The sequence below is a fragment of the Phacochoerus africanus genome, chromosome 2 (assembly GCF_016906955.1).
Source record: "Phacochoerus africanus isolate WHEZ1 chromosome 2, ROS_Pafr_v1, whole genome shotgun sequence".
Lineage (NCBI taxonomy): Eukaryota > Metazoa > Chordata > Mammalia > Artiodactyla > Suidae > Phacochoerus > Phacochoerus africanus.
This window is the reverse complement of record NC_062545.1, coordinates 97440594-97466576: the sequence shown is the minus strand read 5'-3', so window position 1 is coordinate 97466576 and position 25983 is coordinate 97440594. Positions and strand designations below refer to the sequence as shown.

Sequence of the window (25983 nt, the reverse complement as noted above, 5' to 3'; positions counted from 1 at the left end):
CTTGCACTGATTGTAAATAAGCCAGTGGCTTATCTTGGAACTCAGGGTTGACTTTGATCTGATTTTGTGACTATGCATTCCATTCACTTAAGGCTTAGTTGGTTTACATAGATTAATTTTTAATACTGTTAACATCATGTAGCTAACTAAAACACCAAGAAGATCAATAAATATCAATAATTAGCTTTAGTCTTACTTCCTCTTTCTGTTGGACCACTCTGACTTTATATAGCACAGTCTTAGTGCCAACGCCCCACGAGGGTTTAAGGTTCCATAGCCAGAGCACATCACCTTGATGTGTCTGTCACTTGTTTGGGGATATTCTGGAAAGAAAGAAAGAAAAATACAAAATGAGCATAAGAACAGATCACTGATGGGTTAGTATAGAATTCGTTACTGGTAAAAACAACAGTTTTGAGACCCTGGAAGTCAACTGGGGCAGGTAGTCAGAAATGACTTGTGACCATGGCTGTGGATTGGGCTGTGCTCACAAAGGGCTTTCCATCGTCCTTTTCTTGGTTTGTAGGTAGAAGATGCGGTTTTCTTCAGAATAAGTGATTTTACTGAGGGGCATCCTGTAGATGTTGGGGTTTTTCGTAGTCACCAGGAGGAACAGCAGTGTGGCCAAACAGAAGGGCCAGGTACAAGATGGCAATCCAACCTGGAGAAGGAGAGACAAGCCACATGCTCCTTTGAGATCCCGTCGGAAAGTTAGTCTGCATAAGGTATCATGTTTTGCTCTACTTCCATGCAGCTCAGGGGATGAGTCCCTGAGGGTGGACTGCCCTGGACTCAGCTTGTCCCTGTGGAGACTGAGTTTAAGGTCTCAGGACATCCAGCCATCGAAATGTCAGCACCCCTCCTTTAGGGATGTCAGGTGTCTCAATTTGTGCATCTTGTACTTCTATGAGCAAAGATGACACTTGCCTCCCAGACATGACACTGAGTAAACCATCAGTGCCTCCTGACCACTCATCCTGTCCACAAGGCCTTCTTTGATTAGTTCAGCCCCAGGAGACCTCCCTCTTGACTTCTATGCCATCTAAGTCTTGGACTTTACTTGTTTTACTTCTCAAATAGACTCTAAGCTCCTCTAGGGTAGCTCCTCCTTCTGTGTGTCCATGGCAACTCACGCAATTCTGAGCACACACCAGGTACTTGGTTAGGTTTGGCCCTATACATGGACCCTCAGGGTGTGATGGTACCCAAACCTGACTGCACATCGCAGTCATCTGGAGGTACAGATGATACCCAAGCATCATACAGGAGCTACTCTATCAGCAATGCCAAGGTACAGGGCCTGAGGAGCTACACTTTTCAAAGTCTCCCTAGCTGACTCTGTTTTGCAGCCTGCCCAGTTCTGGCCCACAGACCAAGGTCTGTGAACCTTTGTTGGGATGCGAAGGGCCCCACAAGTTCTAAGGCATCCCATCATGCCTGTAATAGGGCTTTGGCATTTCACCATCAAAATATTGTTTCCAGAAGGACCCTCCCAGGTAAACTCTCTGAGCTGCTGTGGTGAGGGCTAGATGCAGTCCTGATGCACTAGTAGCCATGACCACATCAGCATGGATGGCATTATCAGGAACCGGCCCTGCATCCTCTGCAGTGGTGGGTAAGGAAGAGCACTGAGAGGTGGGGGACCTTAGAGCAGCTGAGGATATAGGGCTTATCAGGGGAGGGGAAGGAGAAAGTCAAAGGACAGTGCCAAAAAGGAAGGAGAATTCTTAATGGGCACTTAATGGGCAAGAATTTTGCTTATGAAATAATTCAGCCAGACATGGGTCTGAAAAAGTCTTACTGATGACTGCCTGGGGATTTGCAAAAAGACAAGGGGTACGAAAAACTGTTAGTGTAATTAAAAAAAAATCTGGGTTCTTAGCCAATTATCCTTTCTTTCCTTCTTTTTCTGATTTCTCAACTATTACATAATTTTGGTTTTCTGTTTAGGTAGAAGATAATCACTTCTTGACCCTCAGAGTGTGAACTTGACACCATTCTAAGTTTCACTTCTTTAAATCAAATAGTCTGATATTTATAGCAAGCCTGGTGATTGTGCTTTGGACTAAAGTGTCCTGTGATGCTGGAGGGTAAGGAGAGGTGGGCCCAGGAGATGGACAGTGGTGGCTATCAGTCATGGATCCCTCCCTGGACCTAGCTGGGCTTCAGGAAGTCTTCCATATCATGAAAAACTGGTTAATCATGCAGATGAGAAAGTGAGATTAAAGCAAACTTACCACAGCCATGAGGTGTGACATGCTGGCCCCAAGGTAGGCTGTGAACAAGGCTACAATAAATAAATAAATAAATAAATAAATAAATAAATAAATAAACAAACAAAAAGAAAGAAAGAAAAAATGTTTGTTAGGTGCACTTTTCATTACAGGAAAGACTGCCTCTCTGTAAGTCCCCTGCAATGTGAACTTGTGTGTTTCACCAGCTAGTCCAGCACCCTGGTTACAAGTATGAGCTAAGAATCTGCAGCTCTGAGTTCACATCCAGACTCCACCTCTTAGGATCCTGGTGCTGCTGCTCTAAGCCTGCATTTCCTCACCTGTGCTGTGCAGATAATAGGACCTTCTCACAGGTTGGTGTGAGCATGAAAGAAGATAGCACACAGTAAGTACTCAATGAAAGTAGCTTTTCATTTCTTTTCTTTCTTTCTTTTTCTTTTTTTTTTTTTTTACCTTTTTGCTTTTTAAGGCCGCACCTGTAGCATATGGAGGTTCCCAGGCTAGGGGTCAAATCAGAGCTACAGCTGCTGGCCTACACCAAAGCCACAGCAACGTGGGAGCCTTAACCCACTTAGCGAGGCCAGAAATCAAACCTGCAACCTCATGGTTCCTAGATGGATTTGTTTCTGCTATGCCACAATGGGAACTCCCAGGTAGCTTTTCTAAGATTACTATTTTGTTGCTATTAATACTAACACTTAAGAAAATGCCTTCCATGGTAAATAAACTTCCCTCGTATTTTATCCAAGCATAATTTAATTAAAATGAGACATAAATATTCCTTGAGATAGCACTGCACCTGGGATTTTTAAATCAATGGTTAGAATTCACAATTACAAAAAATTATGGCATTAAAAAAAAAAAATAAAGGGAGTTCCCGTCGTGCTCAGCAGAAAGATCTGACCAGTATCCATGAGGACACCGGTTCAGTCTCTGGCCTCTCTCAGTGGGTTAAGGATCCGGCATTGCTGTGAGCTGTGGTGTAGGTTGCAGACGAACCTCGGATCTGGGGTTGCTGTGGCTGTGGGACAGGCTAGCAGATACAGCTCCAATTCGACCCCTAGCCTGGAAACATCCATATGCTGCAGGTGCAGCCCCCCCCCCCAAAAAGACAAAAAAACAACAACGAAGTAACTCAGTAATCAGCAGAAACTGAACAGGGCCTTGATCTCCCCTCTGTCCCATAATAATATTTTTCCAAATCTTGTGAAGGTTGGACTAGAGATCGAGTTAACATTCTGTGTTTTATTTACTTTGAACACAAATTTTTAGAGTAGGTAATCTGAGAATCTGTATGACTTTCAATGTAAAACAACAAAAACAAAGGTCTCAACTAGCTAATTCTCAATTCCTCAGTTGTGGCTCAGCGGGGGGCCCAAGGAGGCTCAGGGAGGCCTTTAGGTTTCGCAGAGGCAGCCTGAAGAATGAGCTTGGTATAATGGCCTGATGGCTACTTGGCCACCAGCACTCGCTGTTAGACAACTCATCATCTGGTTCTCGCTTCCAAGGAGAAATCACATTGGCTGCTTTGGGGGGTGGGGCAGGTATCGGGGAGGGACTCTCTGAGCCTCCTTTACTATAGGATACCATTCTTTTTTTGATATTTTAGCTTTTTATCCTAATATGTTTTGTTCAACAGGATATCTAGTTCTTCTATTTTATAGTATGCTAAACTGTACTGTTTCACCCTAATGGGAAAGTCTCATCTTTGGAAATGATTTGGGTTTCAAATCCCAGCTCTGCCATCTTGTTGGCTGTACAGTAAATCACTGCACTGGGAATCTAGTTTCATCATCTATAAGAAGGCAACATGAAGAGATGCTTTGCAGGGAGGTAATGAACCTCAAGTAAAATCATGTATTTTCACAAACAGCAGTTATAAACTCATCTCTATCACCATGGGATTGAGGTACTGCTCTGAGCAGAAGGATTGGGTTGGAGGAATTTTTCTGCTTGGTTTTGATAATATCATTCATTCTTCTTCCCTATTCATTCATTCATTCACTCACTCATTCATTTATTCAGTCATTCAAGAAATATTTGGAAGTTCCCATTGTGGCTCAGTGGTAATGAGTCCAACTAGAGCCCATGAGGATGTGGGTTTGATCCCTGGCCTCGATCACTGGGTTGGGGATATGGCATTTCCATGAGCTGTGGTGTAGGTCACAGATATGGCTTGGATCTGGCATTGCTGTGGCTCTGATTTGACCCCTAGCCTGGGAACTTCCATATGCCACAGGTGTAGCCCTAAAAAGCAAAAAAAAAAAAAAAAAAAAAAAGAAAGAAAGCAAAAAATAAAAGATATAATCACTTGCCCTTGGCTAAATACCAGGGACACACTGTCCATGCTCACCTGAGTACAGGTTTTTCTATGACCCTTCCCCTGAGCACATGCCTTTTTCTCCTGGGGTGCAAGAGCTTAATACCTATTAACACAATTTTGGTGTTCAAGTCTTATAGTGTCATGCTGTTTCAGTACCATGTTGCTTTTCTTTCTTTCTTTCTTTCTTTCTTTCTTTCTTTCTTTCTTTCTTTCTTTCTTTCTTTCTTTCTTTCTTTCTTTCTTTCTTTCTTTGTCTTTTTGCCTTTTTTCTAGGGCCGATCCTGTGGCACATGGAGGTTCCCAGGCTAGGGGTCCAATTGAAGCTGTAGCCACTGGCCCATGTCACAGCCACAGCAACTCGGGATCCAAGCCATGTCTATGACCTACACCACAGCTCACGGCAATGCTGGATCCTCAACCCACTGAACAAGGCCAGGGATCGAACCCACAACCCCATGGTTCCTAGTCGGATTCGTTAACCACTGAGCCATGACAGGAACTCCATGTTGCTTTCCTTTCTATAGTAAGATTGTCTGACTATCTAATAGTTGCTGCCCATCAATTAAGACTGGCTGAGTTGGGCTTACATTAGCAGTGGAGTTCCGCACACCATGGTTGGGAGGTGATGACCCTGGCAGCGTTCTGAGTAGCTGAGGGAGAGGAAAGGCCCTTGATAGCAGAAGGGAAGGCTGGATCCCAGTTCTTCACAGACAACATCCCTTCCCACAGACTACCATGTACAAGTCCTACCACGATTACTTGTAAAAGGAGATACAAAATTTGCCCTGATAAGATAACAAGACTGAAGACTTCCCTGGCCATGCAGTTTCTGGTTTAGGATCACAGGGAAGGCAGCATTATTAGGCTCTATCAGAGATTCTCAAGTCCTCTTCCTGATAAAGCCTTAGGGGCTAATAAGAGAGCTGCTCTGTGTAATAAACATTGGTTATTTATTTACCTTGGCTGACAAGGTTGGTCTTTTGCTTGGCAGTATTGGGGTGATGTGGACAAGCTGAAACTTGCTAAGGTCTGTCTCAAACTTTATGACCAAAGATAAAAAAAGACTGATAGTGCCCAGTGTGGATGAAATGGGTATTCTCTATGGTGGGGGAAATTGGTATGGCTTACTATGGGGGTACATTTGGCATCTACTGAAATTAAGATAGACAGAGTTAGGATATTTGGTACCAAAGTCTGGGCTCTTAACTAATTCAGTATACTCCCTTAACCAATGTGAAATACTAAGAAAGAAAGTCTGATCTATCCAAAAGAGGGTAGGGGTGAAGGTAGGGGGCAGAAATAAAGGTCCTCAAAGATGTCCAAGTCCTAATGCCCAGAATTTGTGAACATGTTACCTTACATGGCCAAAGGGACTTTGCAGCTGTGATCAAGTTAAAGATCTTGCCTTTAACTTTGGTGGGGGGATTATCCTGGATTATTCAAGTGAACCTAATGTAATCACAGGGTCCTCACAAGAAGGAGACAAAAAAGTTCTATTGAGGGAGTAGGATGGCATATTATAACTTTCTGCTCTGTACTCTTCTGTATTGATTGAATTTTGTTTGTTTTGTTTTGTATAATAGGCCTATATTACTTTTTATTTTTTGACTGTGCCCGTGGCATGCGGAAATTCCTGGGCTAGGGCTCAAACCTGAGCCACAGCAGTGACAAAACCAGATCCTTAACTACTAGGCCACCAGGGAACTCCAGTCCTGTACTACTTTCACAATAAAGAAAATAATGAAGCTATTACTGCTTTGGGGAAACACATCTGTCAGCATCTTTGGCTTCTCCTTTTCTATGGTCTATAAAGAGTTTATCAACAACTCCTGTGTCCAGGAAAGTTTTTGCTTGATCTTTAAGTGTGTGCTCAGGCTGTTCCTGTGCTGGCCCAGATCACACTTTCCACCAACTAGAATTCCTCCTTTCACTTTTTAAGGCTAACGGAAAAGCCAACCTGAGTTTTGTAAATCTTGCTATGGCATCAGACAGTCCACATTGAACAGGTCTTAGAAATGCTTGGTTCCATCCCACCTCCTGCCTAAGGCAGGAATCCACTCTAACTCCTGCCTGACATGTGGCCTACCAATTTAATGATGGTTGGATTGATTAATCTGGTGATAAAGTGACTCTAGACAAATATTTCCATTTGATTAGAAAAGTTTCTACATGTTTCACTCTCCCTCCACCCCTTTGTCCCCTGGGAAGTGTCATTTCCTTTATTCTAGCACATTATTTTAAATACTTTTATTTGAATGAGAGATGCCAGAGGCTATGGGCTTCCCCTTACAAACACCTGAGAAACCCATTAGCTTTTTTCAAAATCCAAAGCCTTTGAGGTCTGTTTTCACCCAAGGGTCTGAATGGCACTAAAGGGAGGGAGAGTAGAATAACTCTGGAGGTTAGCAAATGTGGATTCTGGGTTTACATTTACCCCGAATTGACTGGATGCCCTTCAGCACATCACCTGCTCTTTCTGGCCCTTAGAACCCCAACAGCAAAATGAGAAAGATGAAGTGAAGCTCTCTGGAACCCTGTCTAGCTCTGACAGGCTGAGTCTGGCTAGAATATGGAGGTAAGAAAGGATTAATACAGCAGTTCTGAAAATGTGGTTCCCAGAGCAACAGCTTTAGCACCACCTGGCACCTTGTTAAAAATGCAGACTCTTCCACACTCCCTCTAACAATGAGTCTGAGATGGGGACGAGACCTAGCAATCTGGGTGTTAAAAGGCTTCCAGGTGATTTTCATGCTTGCTCAAGTTTGGAACAGCGGGATTCATGTGATTCTCAAAGGGCCCATGAAATACCATCTGACTTACCAAGAGGAATGATTTAATATTTAGCTTGTTTCCTCTTAGTTTCTTGGGTTAAACAATTAGTATGAAGAACATAGGGCAAGTCAAGCTTCTATCCCCCCAACATACACATATTGTAAAATGGTCAGTACAACTCGACAGGCTCTCTCCTTTCTTCAAAATGAGCAACGAGGTAGGCTTGAGTGTTCCTGATGACATAGGCTGCCTTGGTCACACACAGAGCAGATAGCAGGTGGCTCAAACTAGAATTCTTGCTCTAGTATCCCACACAGTCCTTTTTTATTGTTGATCCTCAACTTCGATCCCATAGTCATGAGCAACTGTTTCCCCAGATGCACAGGATACTCACCGCAGGCAAGAGCCAGCAGGTGGGTTTGCCAGGTGAGCGCCATGAACATTCCTCCAATTGCAATGCAGGACAGAGAGCTGTTGAAACCCCAGAGTCCAGAGTAGATGTCCTCAAATGGGGCTGAAAGACTGAGCCCTATAGGCAGACAGGAGGGGTCAGAGCTTTGGAATAAAGACAGAATGCTCTGGGAGCTGTCTAGGAGATGGGGGGAGGCATCTGAGAACACCCATTGGTCATTTGTAAGCAGACCTTCAAGAAAGGTCTGGAGTATCGATGCCACCTGAGACAATGGACAGGGCAGAGGAGCTGCTCAGTGTCTGGTAACAAAACTTAGGCTCACCTGCTGCTATCCCCAGCAGTGACCCGATGGCAGCGTGCAGGCACATGAGTGGGGAGGAGAGGAGGATGGCACCGAGGAAGATGCCCCCTGTCCACGGATTATCACAGCCGTATATCTGACCAACACCCACGGGCAGGGACTTCAGTAACTGCAGAAATGATTTAGAAAATGCAGTCATTAAAACAATTGGAGAGAAACCCACAAACACAATACAACATCATTTTAGATTTAGCATATCTTATTTTTCAAGATCGATGTTACTAATTTTGAAAAGTCTCTCTTTCTGTCTACAGGAAAATCTTGGTCATTCTTCTGCTTTATCCCCCAAGATACCCAAGCCTGTCCCTGATGCATGCTCAGCATGCCTTCTCCAAACCCTCTTGCTCACTGGCTCTACTGCTTGTGCTGACACCTGGCTTTGGAGGATGACAAGCTCCCAGTGGGGTGTCACTGCTCCCCACTGAGGACTGGCCATACCTTCCAGTGAGGATGGCAGGGACCACAGCTTACACTTCTGTGGCTTTCAAGTCTCCATCACTTCTGAGGCCATATATCCATGCATCTCTATGGTCAAGAGAGGTGTTATTACTCCCATGCCATTTAGTTATTAGTGCTAAGGTCAGAGGCCCAAAGTCAGATTTTCTTATCCATAACTCAGAAGCAATTATTGGCAGGTTTGAAAATCAGGACCACATTTACACCGCTGTTGTTAATGAGAACGTGTGTTAATTTAAACCAAGATATCCTTGGCCCATTCCAGTTATCAAAAACTGTCAGTCTTCAGAATACAAAAATACATGTAAGTGTCACAATTCTACTTTCTGACTGAGTTCTTAATTCACAGAATGGCAGTTCCCAGGAAAAGTATAGGTTTGATTTGAGCTAATGAATGGTAATTCTTTATGACAACACTTCCAGTAGGGCTAGGATTGGCAAAATTTGCTGTTAGTTCCATGAAGGCTATTTAATGCAAGGGGCCTTCTGTAACTCCCATCTCACTCCTCCCACCTTCTCCATGTACCTTTTGACAAGGACTTTGGGGAAGCAGTGCCTGATACAGGTAGGCACAACTTTGTACGAGGACACGTCCTATCCCTCCAGCCATTAGGTTGGACCTCACATTGGCTTCCAAACACTGGTCTGGTCTTGCTCAGTGCACAGCATCACACTGTGAATTTGATTCTAACATAAGATGAGCCCTAAATTCTTCCAGCCCACACTGGATCTTCATGACTACACATGGTTCCTTCCAGACCATGAAATTTGACATGGGCAAAGACCGTGTGTGTTTTTGTCTCAGAACTGGACAGCAGAACTATCTCTCAGGTAGCCAGAGAGATGGGTGAGAGGGGAACTAAGTGTGATGTTGGGGTGATAGATAGTTCAGAGTGAGGAGAAAGACAGGACCCTCTTTCCCCACATCAGCTCTGTCTACTAGAACTCTCCAGAATGATGGAATATTCTATATCTGAGTTCTCCCATACTGAGCACCTGAAATATGGCTAGCGCAGCTAAGGAACTAAGTTTTAAATTTTATTTAATTTTAATTCCCTTTACTTTTTTTTTTTTTTTTTGGTCTTTCTGTCTTTTCTAGGGCCATTGGTGCTGCATGTGGAGGTTCCCAGGCTAGGGGTCCAATCGGAGCCATTGCCACTGGCCTACACCTGAGCCACAGCAACGCCAGATCCAAACTGCGTCTGCGATCTACACCATAGCTCACCAGCTCACGGCAACACCGTACCTTCAACCCACTGAGCAAGGCCAGGGACTGAACCCACAACCTCATGGTTCCTGGTCGGATTCGTTAACCACTGAGCCGTGACAGGAATTCCTCCTTTTACATTTTTTCTTTTCTTTTTACTGCCGCACCCACAACATATGGAGGTTCTCAGGCTAGGGGTCGAATCAGAGCTGTAGCTGCTGGCCTACATTACAGCCACAGCAACACAGGATCCAAGACATGTCTGTGACCTACACAACAGCTCATGGCAATGCTGGATCCTTAACCTACTGAGCGAGGCCAGGGATCCAACCCGCATCTTCATGGATGCTAGTTGGGTTTGTTAACCACTGAGACACAACGAGAACTCCCTAATTCACTTTACATTTAAATGAAAATAGTCACTCGGGGCTAATAGGTACCATATTGGACAGGGCAGTTTTAGATCAATTAGTGCTATTTTTTTCATGGAGGGTTCTATAGGTTTTTTATTTTCCCTCTGAGTTATTTCCAAATACTCCCATTTGTTTTCTGGGCAAGAAGCTAAAGAAAAGGCTACTTGAATTCCTCACATATTTGGATCACTCAGCAAAGAGGACAGCAAAATGTTTTATAATCTTATTTCCATCTGAGAGCGGGAAAGCCAGTCTCTTGCACCTTAAAAAAGGTAAGGCTAGTTTTCTTCTGATTCAAGTTTTTTTTCCTTTTTTTTTTCTTTCCCACCAAACCCACGGCATGTGAAGTTCCTGGCCCAGGGATTGAACCTGAGCCACAGCAGTGACAATGCTGGATCCCACCAGGGAACTCCCAAGTGGTTTTTTAAAAAATAATTAACTTAATAATTTTTGACTAATTAAAAAATATTAAATAGATAGATTAAAAAAACACCAGTGGGAAAAGCTGGAATTTAATTTGGGTTAACTAGATTTTTAAAAATAGTGTTCTTCCTATGCACATCTATAATGAGACACAGAGCATACATCCTAGGATACTGGTTCTCAAGCTCTGGCCCACACAATTATTATTTGGGGAGTTTGTTCATACAGGTTCCTAGGCCTCACTCCCAGGGATTATGATTTAGGGAATCTGAGACGGAGCTTGCACTGGCATTTAAAAAAAAACAATGATCTGATGCCTCCAAAGCTCCATCAGGAACCCTGAATTGTCACACATATTCTATGAGATCTACCATAAGAAAATGAGAATAGAGAGGTTCTTCAATGGGATCTAACAGAAAGAAGCCAGTTTTGCTTTTTGTTTTTGTCTTTTTAGGGCTATACTTGCAGCATATGGAAGTTCCCAGGCTAGGGGTTGAATTAGAGCTGCATTTTCTGGCCTATGCCACAGCCATAGCAAAACAGAATCTGAGCTACATCTGTGACCTATACCATAGTTCATGGCAATGCCAGTTCCTTAACCCACTGAGTGAGGCCAGGGATTAAACCCAAGTCCTCATGGATACTGGTCAGGTTTGTTACCTCTGAGCCATAGTGGGAACTCCAGAAGCCATTTTTTTTAATTGGAGGAGGCAGGTTAGGAGGACTTAATCCCAGGCTGGCGGCCCCTGCCTCAAGTGCTGGCCCCCATCACAACTCCCCCACCACATTCCACCCCCTCCCTACCCTCCAAGAAGAGCCAAGTTTGAAATAGAATGTCTGAATTCCAATGGAGCTGTACTCTGGAGTCAGCACTGCAGATTTTAGAAAAAGAGGGGGATATGTTAGTTTTGACCAAATAGTCATTTTAAAAATTCCTTTGAGCCTGAAGCTTTGGAGTAGACCAAATAAGCATGTAGATGGTGAGAGCAAGGAGGCAAGGCCACCCAGAGCTGAGTCTCTTTAAGGTTCTGATGCTCACGGACAATTAACCAAGAGGATATATGGTGTCTTCCAGGGCTGGGGGGGCAGGAGGATGTGAGAAGATAGAGTATCTTACCTGCAGGGCACTGAGGTCAGACCAGGTGACATTGGGAACCGAGGTTACAGGTGTCAACAATTTGCTTGGGAAAAATGAATTGTAATGTCCCGTGGCAGAAAGGTACATTGACAATGCCATGTTGAAGGGAAGAGTGAAGACAGGCAGGTCCCATTTGCTGAACACGGAGTTCAATGCGCTTGAGAAAACTGGACTGAAAACAACAGAACAGAAGGGAAGAATATGCATGTGACAACAAAATGGAAGGACATGCATGCATTTGTCAAGCCAGGTTGACAAATGGAATCTCCATGCTGTGGAGGAGCTTCGTTTCATTGGCAAATAGTCCCAAAAGTGTGTTGGCAAACTTTTTACAGGAAAAACAAAAACAAAAACAAAACCACAAAAGCCGAGCACACCTGGAATAAATCCTGTCATAGAATAATTCTTGCATAAAGTAAAAAAGTCAACTCATAGCTTATTTGGATTGTGAAAAATTATGCTCTGGAGTTGCTTGCAGTGAGTAATAAATCTAGCCTTTAAAAATATTTTTGAAGTGTTTAAGACATATAAAACAAATTGTCTACACAGTTAAAGCCCCTTGTGTACCCCTTGCTCATGTGCCCTGTCTCCAGGCAACCTCCCCCTTGAACTCTTGTAGCATCTCCTTGAGTTTTAGTATATTTAGTTTCGAAAAAGAGAATGAGTGGTTCCAGAGAGGATGAATATGGTGTGGGCTGGAGGAAAAAGATCTTCAACTCAGGGGAGCAGAGTTTTGAGTCCTTGAGCAGTTGAACTATATGACCTTGGGCAAGGTGGTACTCCTGTTTCCTTGTCCACAAACTGGAAGATTGGGTTAGATGGTCTCCGGGCCCTGTTTATTCTCTTGCTTGTTGACCCTGTCAAGGAGCCATCACTATAAGGTCAGAACTCCAGGTTTCTTGAGCTGGGGGAAAAAGTGTGGTGACTACGTGCAGGCGATGCCTCCTGCTCTTGAGCCTGGTCTTCAGAACAGGTCAGCAGCTCCTCTTGAGCAGGTGGTCTGTGCCGGCAGGTTCTCCTGCACACACCTGTGGCTTTGGCCAGGATGGGCACACTGTCCATAGTGGGCTGCACCTCTCATTTGTGTGGATACTAGTATTTTATACTCTTTTTTTTTTTTTTAAGGCTGCACTTGCAGCATACCGAGGTTCCCAGGCTAGGGGTTGAATTGGAGGTATAGCTGCCAGCCTACACCATAGCCACAGCAATGCCAGATCCGAGCTGCATCTTTGACCTACACCACAGCTCAAGGCAATGCCGGATCCTTAACCCACTGAGTGAGACCAAGGATCGAACCCACATCCTCATGGATACTAGTCAAATTCATTTCTGTTTAGCTACAATGGGAACTCCTAGTATTTTATATTCTAAATATACCATAGTAAGAAGGATAAGTTTGCTTCTGAAAAAAAGAATTTAGGATGGTGTCAACATAGAAACTAATTTGAAGGATTTAGGCTGAAAAAAGGAATTGGGTTTAGTAAAGAATTCTTTTAAAGGGGATGGGGCAGAGGAGTAAGGGGAATTCCTAGAGTCACAGTGGTTCTCAGAGTGGCCCCTGGACCAGCCGCATCAGCATCACCTGGGAACTTGTTGGAGATGAAAATTCTCAGGCTCCACCCCTATTGGACTGAATCAGGAAGGCTGGGAAGGGCATAGCAGTCTGTTTTAACAGGCCCTCCATAAATAATACGCATGTTTGAGAACCATTGATGTGGGGTTGTAATTTGGTTGCACTTTGGGATTCAATGTACTCCCAATGCCCTAACAACACCCCAAACTAATGACATCAGAGTCTTGGGGCAGGGCTGTGGTGTGGGTGGAGGGCCACTTGCCTCAGTGTATTTTTATGGTTCCTGTTTCCAATGGCCAGATCCCAAATCTAAATTTAAAAATACTTTTCTAAAAATTGTGTTATATACTTAACATAAAATTGATCATTGAAACTATTCTAAAGCATTCCATTTTGTGGCCTTCACCTTGTATAACCATCACTGCCGTCCATTCCCAGAACATTTTTCATCTTGCAAAATGGAAACCCCGTACCCATTAAGCAATAACTCCCCATTCTCCCCTCTCCCTCTACATTTTTTTTTTGTCTTTGTAGGGCCACACCTGAGGCATAGGGAGGTTCCCAGGCTAGGGGTCCAATCGGAGGTATAGCCTCTGGCCTACTCCAGAGCCACAGCAACATGGGATCCAAGCCACGTCTGTGACCTACACCACAGCTCACGGCAATGCTGGATCCTTAACCCACTGAGTGCAGTGAGTGATTGAACCTACGTCCTCATGGATGCAAGTTGGGTTCGCTAACCACTGAGCCACGATGGGAACTCCCCCCTCTACATTTTTAAGAGGCATTTTAAAGACCAAGTATGACTTACCAAGTCATGGATATAGCACACACAGGGAACAACAGCCACCAGAAATAGTTTCCCTTGTCTGAAAAGACAGCCATGAGGATGCCTACCAGGGTGGCATTGTAGCCATGGAGCCCTGCTGCAATGGTGGACCTGTGGGCAAGAGGCACAGTTTGGACACTTCCAGGTGGGTGTTGGCTGGACTTGCACTTAAGTGACACTTATTACTTCCATGTACTAGTTACTTTAAAACACTAGATTATATTTAAGATTTTATTTCAAATGCTAATAAAAGCATGAAAAAAATAAAATATCCACAGATAAAAGACAAATGTCCATATAGAACAACCCCCTACAGAGGGTTCATAGTTCAAGGCAGAATTCCAGCAGCTAGGAGAGGAAAGGAAAATCAGTAAGTCATGCTTCCTTTTAGCCTTTCCTTCCAAAAGTTATTATTTCGTTAAAATCATTAGGGCCTCTGACTTGAATAGAGCTTTTACTTGAAACTGTTTCCCAAGTCTGATTTTCTTGGTGAGAGGTGTATGATTCTTTTTTTTTTTGTGTGTGTGTCTTTTAGGGCCATACCCTTGGCGTATGGAGGTTCCCAGGCTAGGGGTCAAATCAGAGCTGTAGCTGCCAGCCTATACCACAGCCACAGCAACGCAGGATGCGAGCCGCATCTGTGATCTACATCACAAGTCATGGCAATGCTGGATCCTTAACCCACTGAGCGAGGCCAGGGATTGAACCTGCGTCCTCATGGATGCTAGTCACATTCATTTCTTCTGAGCCATGGTGGGAACTCCTCTTTTTTTCTTTATTTTAGTTTTTATTTTATTTTGGAATATAGTTTATTTATAGTGTAGTGTTAGTTTCAAGTGTACAGGAAAGTGACTCAGTTATATATATATATACATATATCCATTCTTTTAGATTCTTTTCCCATATAACTATTACAGAATATTGAGTTCCCTGTTCTATAATGTAAGTTCTTGCTGATTATCTATTTGAGAGATGTAGGATTCTGGGAATGTAAATTCACTTCCATGGTGTCTTTGATCTTATAAACACAAGTTTTCCAACTTAGAATACGTTTTCATCTTCCTGTGCTTTTACTTGGTTGTCTCCAAATAAACTTTTCTTTTATTGGCCAAGTGCTCCATTTAATCATGTGAATATTTGCACCTAATTCTTTCTTGAGTCCTTTTTGCTTCTCAGCATTTAACCTTCTTTTTTTTTCTTTTTAAAAAATTTTTTTAAAATTTATTTTTATTTTTTTTTTGGGCTGCATCTGCTGCATATGGAAGTTCCCAGGCTAGGGGTGGAATTTGAGCTGTGGCTTCCACTCTACACCACAGCCACAGCAAAGCCAGATTTGAGCTATGTTTGTGACCTACTTACCAGAGCTCACGGGCAAGACTGGCTCCTTAACCCACTGAGCAAGGCCAGGGATGGAACCCACATCCTCATGGATACTAGTTGGGATCTTAACCCACTGAGCCACAGTGGGAACTCTCTTTAACCTCACTTCTAAATGTTGTCCTATGGGTAAATTTCTACGCTTGGCCAAAATCGTTCCCATTTCATAATTGGAAATCAGAAGCCTCAAGTGAGAAATGGAATGATTTCTATAGAATAAGCCCCAGGGCTGACAAGCCAGCCACTCCCCTCACCCCCACCCCAGGCTCTGAGAGTTGGCAACATTTGGCTCCTTGAAGACACCCAGCGTTCAGGGATGGTCTGTGGCAGTCATAGGTTGTGCAGATGGTGAAGCGGGCAGTGAGGTTGAATACAGAGCCTCAGGGGAAGGTGATGTAGCAGTGAGTTGAAGTTGGACAAGGTGATGTCACTTACATTTATCTGGTCGAGGGCATTAGAGGTGGGACTCCATGTCCAACAGCACTTTGCCTCCCTTAAATAATTCTTTGGGACATGGGGAGGTGATGTAATTTGTTTTGGTTTCACCCCAGAAGAAATACATGATGGTAGTGGCCAGCTCTGCAAAGTTTTTTGTTATCCTCTCAACTATGGACTTTCAGATTTATTTTATTTTATTTTTATATTTTTAAGGCCATACCTAAAGCATATGGAAGTTCCTAGGCTAGGGTCAAATGGGAGCTGCAGCTGCTGGCCTGCACCACAGCCATGGCAACACTGGATACAAGACGCATCTGCAACCTATGCCACAACTTGCAGTAACGCTAGATCCTTAACCCACTGATAGAAGTCAGGGATTGAACCCACATCTTCATGGACAGTATTTTGGGTTCTTAACCTGCTGAGCCACAATGTAACTCCCTGACTTTCAGATTTAAAGCTTGAATTTGATCAACAAAAACTAGCTGCAACACCTACACATTATGGAATGCCATAGTTACAGCAACAGGAAGATGTATATTCACTTAAAGCAGAGGACTGCCTTTTTAAATGTGCCCTTTGGGACAGAGGAGAGTAAAAGATATCTGAAAACTAACACATGTAAATATGGTTTGTCTTCTACCTGATAACTGGTAAGGAAAATGGGTCAACTTTACTGGGACAGAACAGTAAAGATTTGATATAACACAGTCCTGGACCACTCCTCCAAACTAGACAGACTCTTGATGTGCATCAGAACAGGATTTGACCTAAGATACAACATCAGCATTATAGACAACAAATCAGGCTCCTTGGGCCTGATGGGAAAGTGGAGCATTTTCCGACTCTCTTAGTGAGAAGCTCCTTAAGCAAGTTTGGTGTTACTGGAGCTTAGCTGTGTAATGATAGCCCACTGGGCTGACACATAGATCCTGGAAACTGGAAGACCAGCAGCCCCCTGAAAGAACTGGTTAGTTAGGAACTGTCTACCCCTCTGATGGGAGTCAGCTGATCACTTCTTCAATGGCAGATCAATTTCTAAAGTACATTCTATCTTTAACCTAACTCCAAATTCAGAAGATACACTAACATTTCTTAAGTCAGAGCTTTCTTACTTGGAATTTATGGCAATTTATCTCTCTAGAAGCTGAGCTAACCATTGCACCATCCATGAAGACTGAATTTGCTGAATTAAAATATGGAAACAGGAGTTCCCCTGGTGGTGCAGCAGAAATGAATCTGACTAGGAACCACGAGATGGGGGTTCGATCCCTGGCCTTGCTCAGTGGGTTGAGGATTCAGCGTTGCCGTGAGCTGTGGTGCAGGTCGAAGACACGGCTTGGATCTGGCTTGCTGTGGCTCTTGTGTAGGCCAGCGGCTACAGCTCCGATTAGATCCCTAGCCTGGGAACCTCCATGTGCCACGGATGCAGCCCTAAAAAAGGACAAAGGACAAAAAACCAAAAAACAAAAAATATGGAAATAAGATAAAATGGGATTAGTGGGATTTTTTAAAGCTGCTAAAACTTTTCCTGAACTTGTATGCATTTTTGTCCAAATAAACAAGATGTTGATGATAAATAATTGATCAATCATTAAAGAAGAGCCCTTTGGATATTCCTCAAGGAATTATTTATTTCTTAGTTCTGGTTGCTACACAGTGCCATGACAATCTGGCATCATTCAGACCAGCTGCTTACCCAGGTACCATGAATAAGAGGCCATAAATGATTTCCTGACCTCTGACTAAATGCAAATATAAAGACTTCCATGGAGTAAAGGTTGATTATCCTGGAGAGGGTGGGGCTTTATCATGGCTTCTAAGTCACTGGCTGTCTCCTGTTCTCAGAAGCTAGAAGCATGAGCTTAGATGGACGTGCCTACCTGTCCTGACTGAGTAACAGGGCCGTCAGGGTGGAGACCACCGTTCCCACACAGCCATTGAGAGCCAACCAGGGGTTCTGGACCAGGAGTCCCACCAGAATCAAGATTCCACTGATGGGGTTGCTGATAAACATCACTTGGGATATGCCCCGAAGAACCCAGTCGATGAACTGGAGCACCTGGGGTTTGTCTGGAAGAGATGAGATGAGCAGAGCTAAGGAAATGGTGAGGCTAATGGTGCTTCTTCCCAAGTCCAGGGCTTGTCCTGAGCAAAATCTTCTCTGATGAATGTGAAGCTAAGTTTCGATATTCCTTGAAGATTTTTCTCTGAACCCTTTCCCCTTCAGTGACCTCCCCCAGATCCCTGAAATCATTGTTTCTTTATACTCAACCCTTACTGCCCCTTCTAGAACCTCAGTTCCAGAAAGCATTGAATGAACTTATTTTCCATGCTTAGATGTTCAGACACTTAAGCCAAAGGAATGAATTACTAACAGTAAAATTTCAGTTTTTAAGTACTGAAATTACAAGGTGGAACCAGGTCCCTTCCTCTGATATGGCCCTGGTCATTACCTGCATGATAAGAACTTGGAGAAGTTTGCAGGTTAGAAGACAAAAAGTTAAAAAATGGAGAACAAAGATGTAGACAGAAGGGAAGAGAGTCTAACTAAAGATATGAGTAGAAGAACCAGCAAAGCATTTTCCCCAAAACTACTTCTCCAAGGGATGGAAGCAAAAATACCTTTAAGCCAGCTGGCAAATTCTTTCATATCACCAGTGATGTAGCCAAGTGCCTTGGGGAAGCATCTTCTCCCTCGACATGGTGAACCTGGATTTCCACCCTGGTCCATTTTAACAATGCTGGGACTGTCCTCCATGGATAGCTCTTCCTCTGGCTCCTTGAGGAAAGAATAGAGCTCATAAATATCCAATTGTTGAATACTGTAGAACAGCCAGTGTGGGATCTGGTAACAGTAGCCAGAGGACGAGTTTTAAGGCACTTCATCTGGACCATGACATCCCATGAGACTAAGAAAGCACCATTTTCCTCATGAAATATGGCCATGGAGATTACTATCAACACCCAAACCCCGCACTACTTTTGTCATCACAGTCTTTAATGCCACCATGAGAAGGCTCTTGTCTTTCATTTCATAAAGTGCAGTTTCTAGCTCAACAAATACTTGTTGAGCACCTACATCCTACACTCAAAGAGCTCAGTGAAGTGGAAAAGACTGAAAAATAGTTAATTTCAACATAATGGGAGTCAGATAAAGATACAGAAATAGCTAAGATCAAGTACTTAACTTTTTGCTGTTGATTAAAGGAGCCAGATGTCAAGTTACAAAATGATGCTCATGAATGCAGTTCAATCAGCTACTTTCCAAGACAAGCAGCCATTATAAGTTAATTTTTTATTTTACCAAAAAATGGCTTTTTAAAAAATATTTCAAAGATTTTGAAATGTTTACAAAAGTTTGTGTGTTTTGACACAGACTACAAAAACCCCCTTCGTACACAATCTCCAAGTCAAAGACTGCTTGACTATGTTTTCACATCAGGCAACTGCCTCAGATAGTCTTTAGTTTTGGAATTTATTATTTAAGTGTTTAAAAAATGGAAAAATAATATTCTACAAAGATTTAAAAAATGAGAAAGGTGGAAGTGGACCAAGCTATTGAAAACCAAGGAGTTGTAATCTAAGAACTGTTCATTGTAAGGATGTACAGGGCATAGTTATAATAAGCATGCCTCGGGGAAATACCAACAGTATAACCTCGACCAGCGCTCACTATGAGACTCTTCACTTCTCATGATAAGTGGGTAATAGGAAAGCACCAGCATCACCAGAATATGGTATCCTGTAGACAAAAATGAAGATTTCATGATGTGGATGGTAGATACAAAAGAATACCAATGATGTCATCCCAGAGGTAGGCGATGGGAGAAAGGTGATGGCAAACACCTTGAGTGTGCGAGAGAAGCCGAGAGCACAGACAGGCCAGTGTGAAGGAGGGGAACACCCAAACCATCAGACTCCGGAAGGCGAAAGTGTGGAACACTGAAGCCCCAGGCATGTAAGACAGGGCCAAGGAAATACCCCAAACCCATGCATTTAAACCAGCCTGTCTTCTCCCTGGAGCCAGGCATGAATAAGGGCTATTTCTGGTCCTGCTGTTGCTCCATTTACCACAGCCGACAAATAGCTCTTAACAGAAAATAAAATTATGGCTTTTTTAACTTTTATTTGTTGCAATCCTGACTCTAGTCATGGCTTCTATTAATCCCAGTATGGAAATCAAATGTGAGCAACTCATTTTTTATTGAGTAACAATTACACTTCAACAGCATTATTTCTTTGCCCAACTAACCACTCTGCTTTTAAGCAACGGGCAACAGTCCACAAACTATAAGGTGTTTATGCAATGCATTCTAGACCAGGGTCATTTTGTCTTGGCAAAACAGTGTTAGAAAACCAGCATTTGTGAGACTTCCAATGAGCCTTTGCATTAAGAAATTCTTAAACTGAAAATTTCTGGATATCAGGAAACAAAACCAAGTCTGCGTGGAGCTCAGCTGGCCTCCAAGTTAAACATGGAAAACTGTTTTGAATTATTAAGCAATTATGACAAAGTGGATTTTATTTTATAATCCAAGTGCTAGCCATCATTTATTTTCATGCATCTCTCTCTTTGAACACCATAACTGAAAACTATTGCTTGTTAAGCTCTTTCTTCAGCTACAGTGACTGCAAAGACATACATCTTATGAGAGGCATCAGGCTCCAGTCCAGGCAGTGATAAGAAACTCAGATACAACTACCTTGAATTTTTGTAACTGAGGAGATGTGGCCCCACAGAGGCAGCACTGAATGAAAACATTGAAGTGGGCATTTTCCATCAAGGACAGAAACAATTAGGCATGTGGGTTATTCTGGGGTGAACACATTTATGTTCTCAAAATTTCCAACATTTATTTATTTTAGAGGGTTTTAAATATATCATTACCTCAGAGATTTTGGAGATAGAGATATGAAATCTGGTAGGACAACCGGCCAGACGTGATTGAGAACCTGAATGGCCAGAGTTCCCTGCCCCGTCACCCAAAGTTAAATAAAAATTGAGCCATTCATCTGATTCCACAGACCAACATAGAGAAGGCTTGTTGGGCTTGGTATCTCCAGTGTCCACACATTGGGGTGGGTTGTGGGGCTGCCGTGTCCTAGAGTCATGCCGTGTCTCATGAGTTGAGCAGACAGTGGCTGCTGTGGCTGAAGCCCCAGGAACCATTTGTTCTGAACCCCTGAACACTCTGGAGGCCCTGTCAAGCCCTGACTACATGCTCCTGAACTCAGGCATGAAAACTGGTATGAGAAACCCATAGCTTAAAGGCTGTGTTTCACCCTAGAATTTTATCATGCTAGACTGTTTGCATTTCTTTAGGGACATTTAAGATACCATGCATCTTAATTGGGAAGGTGATAAATCAGGAACTTGCATTTGGTGCTCCAGCTTCTCAAATCTAGGTAGGTCATTAAATTTCCAAGAACATAAAAGGAAGAAACTCTATAAAGTAGGAACAGGATAAGTTATAAGCCCAGACTACTTTTTCCTATCTTTTCCATAGTGGTCAAACCTCTACAGTACAATGGGTCCAGCATCCAACCCAGGAAGAGTGTTCTGTGACTTTCTTGACCAAGACTCCCTGTGTGTTTGGTTCAGCCCAAGCTGCACCACTCAGCAGAGCGTAAGGGCCCCACTTCCCAGGCTCTTCAGAAAAGGCACAGCAGAATCACAGAGACAGAAGCTGCTCAAAGGAAGCATACCTGTTCTGCTGGCCCATCAGCCAGGGCTGAGATTAGACAGGGGAAGCCTCTGCGCGCTGCCTCACCAGCTTTTTTTCCAAAAGGGTCCCTCCAAAGAGGACCAGGAGGGGCGTCACCAGCGGCGCCAATCAAAGACCGTCCATTCATCTTTCCTTTCTTTCCATACATGACAAAGGGCAAAAATACATGAATCAGCAGGATTTGCACCCTGGCTCAGAGGAGGAGCACATGAAATGCAAAGTAGGAGGCAAGGGCTCTCCCAGAGAGTCAGGAGGGAGAGGAGACCTCCAAAGGAAAAGGCAGACTTCTCTATCAGCAAGAGTTCCATCAGCAAAGAGAGACGTGGAGCTGGCTGCAGATATTGACTATTCATTTTACTTTGCTTAAAAGAAAAAAAAAAAAAAAAACCAAAAAACGCTGAGCCATCCTGCACAGAGACCCAGGCACAGATTTTGTTCTGCTGTGTTTCCTCAGGAGCAGGAAGCTGGCAGGTCTGAAATCTGTTCCAGAGCATGGGGTGGGTTTCACTCTCTGAAATGCTTCAGGCAAACTCTTAGGGCTCCATCTCAGGGGCCAAATTCGATGCCATAATTTCTCTCAGCCTTGATCTTTACAAATGTTAGAAGGAGAAGGCCTGGTTTGGGTTCTATTTTCTTAATAAGGAACTAGCCACACTTTTCTGTGCACAGCAAAAGCCCAGTCTAAGAGACTGCTTAATGGCACTTTTTCTTATGTCTTTATAAAAATTATTAAAAAATGAATAATACTTTGTTAATAATAGACCATTCTTAGTTGAATTCAACAAGTGTGGCAGCTTTTTTTTTTTTCCTTAAAAAAAAAAAAAAAACAACCCCACAAAACTTCCATTGCATCTAAGGGTAGTATTCTTCCTTCGGGAGTTCCAAAAAATTGTGTGTGTGGTATTTATTTTTTTCTTTCTCTTTTACTTAATTTTTACTTTCTTCTACTGGCCTGGTTTGAAATCTGGAAATTTACATTCTACTAGAGTGATTCAGAAAAATTCCACAATTGTGGAAAATATTACTGATACACCTTAGAAAAAAAATCATGTGTGTGTGTTCTTCCATGGTTAAACAATCTGGCAAATTAAGTACCAAACTGGTGGGCTGCATTATGTATAATTTTGTTTGATAAAGAACAACATCAAGAAACCCAATTGTAGGGCTCTCATCTTAAGACAAAGAATGAAGGAAAAGGGAAAGAATGTGACAGGCAGGACTGTCACATTCCCCTGTCCCGTTTCCTCATCACCAAAACCACACACATCCTGGAGAATGACATCCTTGAGCTCAGCATCAATATTTTCTTAGAGTCAAGAGACAGAAACATTTGAGACAACACATAGGTCAAGCCTTCCTTTTATAGACGAGAAAACAGGTTCAGAGTGGGAACCATCCACGTTCACTCAGCAGAGTCAGCCTGAGGGGACGGGTAAGCCCTGGTGGCTCTTTGCCTTCTAGGCTGGAGCCCCGTACATTGATGCTCCCCGAGATTCTGTTCAAGTCAACACTCAATGAAGGAGCAGCTTCTGAATGCCGGGCTGTGGGGGGTAGTGAGGCAGTGGACACACCTGCCTTTGTGGCCTCCTGGGTGGGGGTGTCAAACAGCAGCAAAGGCTCTGCCACCTGTGGTTTCACCCCATGTCTTCTGACAAACAAACATCTTCCTCTGCCTCAGAGTAAGCTTCACTCTCCTGTATTGTGGACACATCCACCCCAAGGTCTGTGCGTGCTGACATTAACATCCCAAGAATATTCTGGAAGCTGCACCCAATGAACTTAGAACAGGAGTCAGAAAGCAATTTTCATAGCCCAGATCACTAGTGAAATGAAGAACTATTCATCATTTTGAGACATCAAGAGTTCAATTCAGCTAGCATTCCTTATTCTATTCTAGGAAATACAACTTATTCAGTGGTCAGCATATACTGGAAATTTATACCATTAGAGAGACCTGAAAGCCTTTAATTTTCTATGCCTTGAGTATCACTTTTAAAAATCATGCAACGTTTTAGATATAGATATAGAAGAAAGAATATACACATTCATGCTCTGTTCTGTATGACATTTATCCGGTACTTACAATAATCTTTATTTTAGGTACTTTTTGATTCTAAGTGGTGAGAGGTGCTCAGTTTTCTCTAAAGCTGTAACCAGAAACAAAGAAAATGCTGTCAGGTATCCTGTCTCCTGATAAACACCCTTTTCTCCTCAGAACACATGCCTTCTAGAAGCCTTGAGGTCTAAATTCCATAGGAGAAAGTGCAGCTGCAAAGAGGCTGCCAAATTCATGCCTGCAGTGTGACTGAGCCATTCTCCCAAAGGGAATTCCAGCACTCTCCCTCCAGTGCCACCACTCATGCAGGAACCATAAAACCAGACTTGGAAAGAGCCATTCCCAGGACTCACTTTTTTTTTTTTTTTGAGTCATTTGATACATCTCCAACTTCACTTAATTATTTCAAGAACACAGCCTGAAACTGCTAGGCAGCATTGGTGAGCTCAGAGTCCTTTAAGCCCTTTGCTGCATGAAGCTCCGGTGCCTCCGAAACCATGAACAAAGACACCACTTTCAGGCTTCCAGGAAGAAGCCTGTGCCTTTGGTGAGTGGCTTTCTAGTCTACCAGAACTCTGACTTGGCTGATTTTACTCAGTACTGCTCATCTGAAACATATTTCCCCATTAAAAAAAGAAAAAGGGAAAGAGAGCAAAAATTAGCGAGGTCTAAGAAGACAGCCTCCAACAATGAAGAGTTGGAAATGAAGAGAGATGAGGTGGGTACTCACTGCAGCTGGCTCCCCGGGCAGAAGGCACTGGCTGATAAAGCCCTGCTGGGCTCTATTAAAAGGGAGGTGCTTGGGAGGAGGGTGCTGGGGGAGGCACCCGACAGTTTTATACTCAGAACCCACCCTGCATGTTGGTGCACCCAGTTTCTCCTCCCACTTCAGGCACCAGGGCCAAAGTACTGCCCTGAAGCTGGTCCCCTGTCCTGTACCTGGTGTCTCTCTGTCTCTCTCTTTTCTTGATTCAGTGCCAACAGCTCTGCCATCCTTTCTCCGGGTTCCCAGTCCTTTATCCAGCAATCATCCTACTCCAGCTCATCTGTGCACTCTTTCCTCTAGATTCTCCCCTCACACTGAGACATGCATGGGGAGATTTGAAAAGGATCCGCAGAGTGTCATTTCAGCTAAAAACCTAGAGGCATGTTGCTGTACAGCAGACCCTAGAATAGGTGGCAGCTCCCGGGCTGGAATGGTCTCTCAGGCTTGACGCAGCTTCTGCACAGGTGTAGGAATCCAGCAAAGTCCTGCGGGGCGTGGCGGGAACGTGGGGAGGATGGGGGGGGGGGGGGAGGGGGGTTGGGGTGGTACACAAGTTGTTTTCTAGAAGCCAACCTGTCCTTTTCCCAAGTGAGGAGAAAACAAAAATATGAGTGTCCCTGGAATGCCCCTCATTCCAGTTAAGAATCCCAGGACAAACTCTGCTGCCTTTTAAAAGTCCAGAGGCAAACATTCCATAATAGAGGAATCTAAAAATCAAGTGAAAAGCCCTTTTCCTCTCTATTCTTCTTCAGTTTTTATTTTTGTGGCTTGTGACAGCAAGAAATCAAACTAACTCTGTTGGTGTACTTCTATGAGCACAGAATTTTGAAAAACCCATAGAAAGCTGTGCAGGTGTCAGCTGGGCCTCCCGCCTGCCTGGATGAGCTGATAACCCTTGTCAGCTAGGCAGCCAGCGACTCTCTGGCTCCACCTCCTGGACACCTGCCAAAGCACAGGGCTCCCTGTTCTGGGGACACCTCTCTCCAGGTGACAGGACCAGGGTGTGTGTATGTGTTTGGGGCCTGGGAGAGAACCGTAGGTCCAGGTTCAGGACCAGAGTTTTGAGGTTCAGCACATCTCCCTCCAACATTTTCTTCGTGGTAAAATAAGGAGAAAATAAACTCCTTTAGATACCCTGAAAGAAAAACATGAATCACAAGAGGTCTGAGGATCAGTTATAGGAATGAAAGGAATCACTCTAGTATTTCCATGAGTTCATTATGCAAATGGGCTGCAGTCCCTCACAATAGTAGTAATAATAGTGATAGTAATGACGGTGATAAGAATTGCAACAAATAGTTGGGTATTCACTCTATGTGCTAAGCACTTTATATGTGTTAGTTATTTAACCATCACAAAATTCCTACGAGGTAAATGTCTGTATCCTCATTTCCTGGTTGAGGAAACTGAGCTCATAGAATTTAAATAACTTATCTAAATATCAAATGAGATCACTAATATGTGGACTCTAGAAAT

At 43.4% G+C, this 25983-nt stretch overlaps 1 protein-coding gene across 5 annotated transcripts; it reads right to left on the bottom strand.

Annotated features, from left to right (window-relative positions):
* Positions 1 to 102: 102 nt before the first annotated feature.
* Positions 103 to 24536, bottom strand: SLC14A1 (solute carrier family 14 member 1 (Kidd blood group)). 5 transcript variants are annotated; one of them, XM_047764027.1, is made up of 12 exons: positions 24472 to 24536; positions 23769 to 23832; positions 21666 to 21821; positions 18582 to 18738; positions 17840 to 18029; positions 14124 to 14252; positions 11719 to 11911; positions 8064 to 8211; positions 7724 to 7858; positions 2238 to 2287; positions 492 to 661; positions 103 to 323 (listed from the first exon to the last, which is right to left on the bottom strand). In XM_047764027.1, the coding sequence occupies exons 3-12, from the start codon at positions 21810 to 21812 to the stop codon at positions 305 to 307; spliced, it is 1338 nt and encodes a 445-aa protein (XP_047619983.1). In that variant the 5' UTR covers positions 21813 to 21821; positions 23769 to 23832; positions 24472 to 24536; the 3' UTR covers positions 103 to 304. The 5 variants fall into 5 exon arrangements, with proteins under 5 accessions (XP_047619983.1, XP_047619992.1, XP_047620002.1 ...); XM_047764036.1 differs by having other exon boundaries at positions 103 to 661; XM_047764046.1 differs by lacking the exon at positions 14124 to 14252.
* Positions 24537 to 25983: the final 1447 nt, after the last annotated feature.

What these genes read in the sequence shown, in the direction of transcription:
- SLC14A1 (XM_047764027.1), bottom strand. Translation starts at nt 21,812, where the DNA reads ATGAATGGACGGTCTTTGATTGGCGCCGCTGGTGACGCCCCTCCTGGT. An exon ending in CTGTTACTCAGTCAGGACAG is followed by an intron (nt 14,253 to 17,839) that starts GTAGGCACGTCC and finishes TCTTGCCCACAG; the next exon opens with GTCCACCATTGCAGCAGGGC. An exon ending in ACTGCTGGGGATAGCAGCAG is followed by an intron (nt 7,859 to 8,063) that starts GTGAGCCTAAGT and finishes GTCTGCCTATAG; the next exon opens with GGCTCAGTCTTTCAGCCCCA.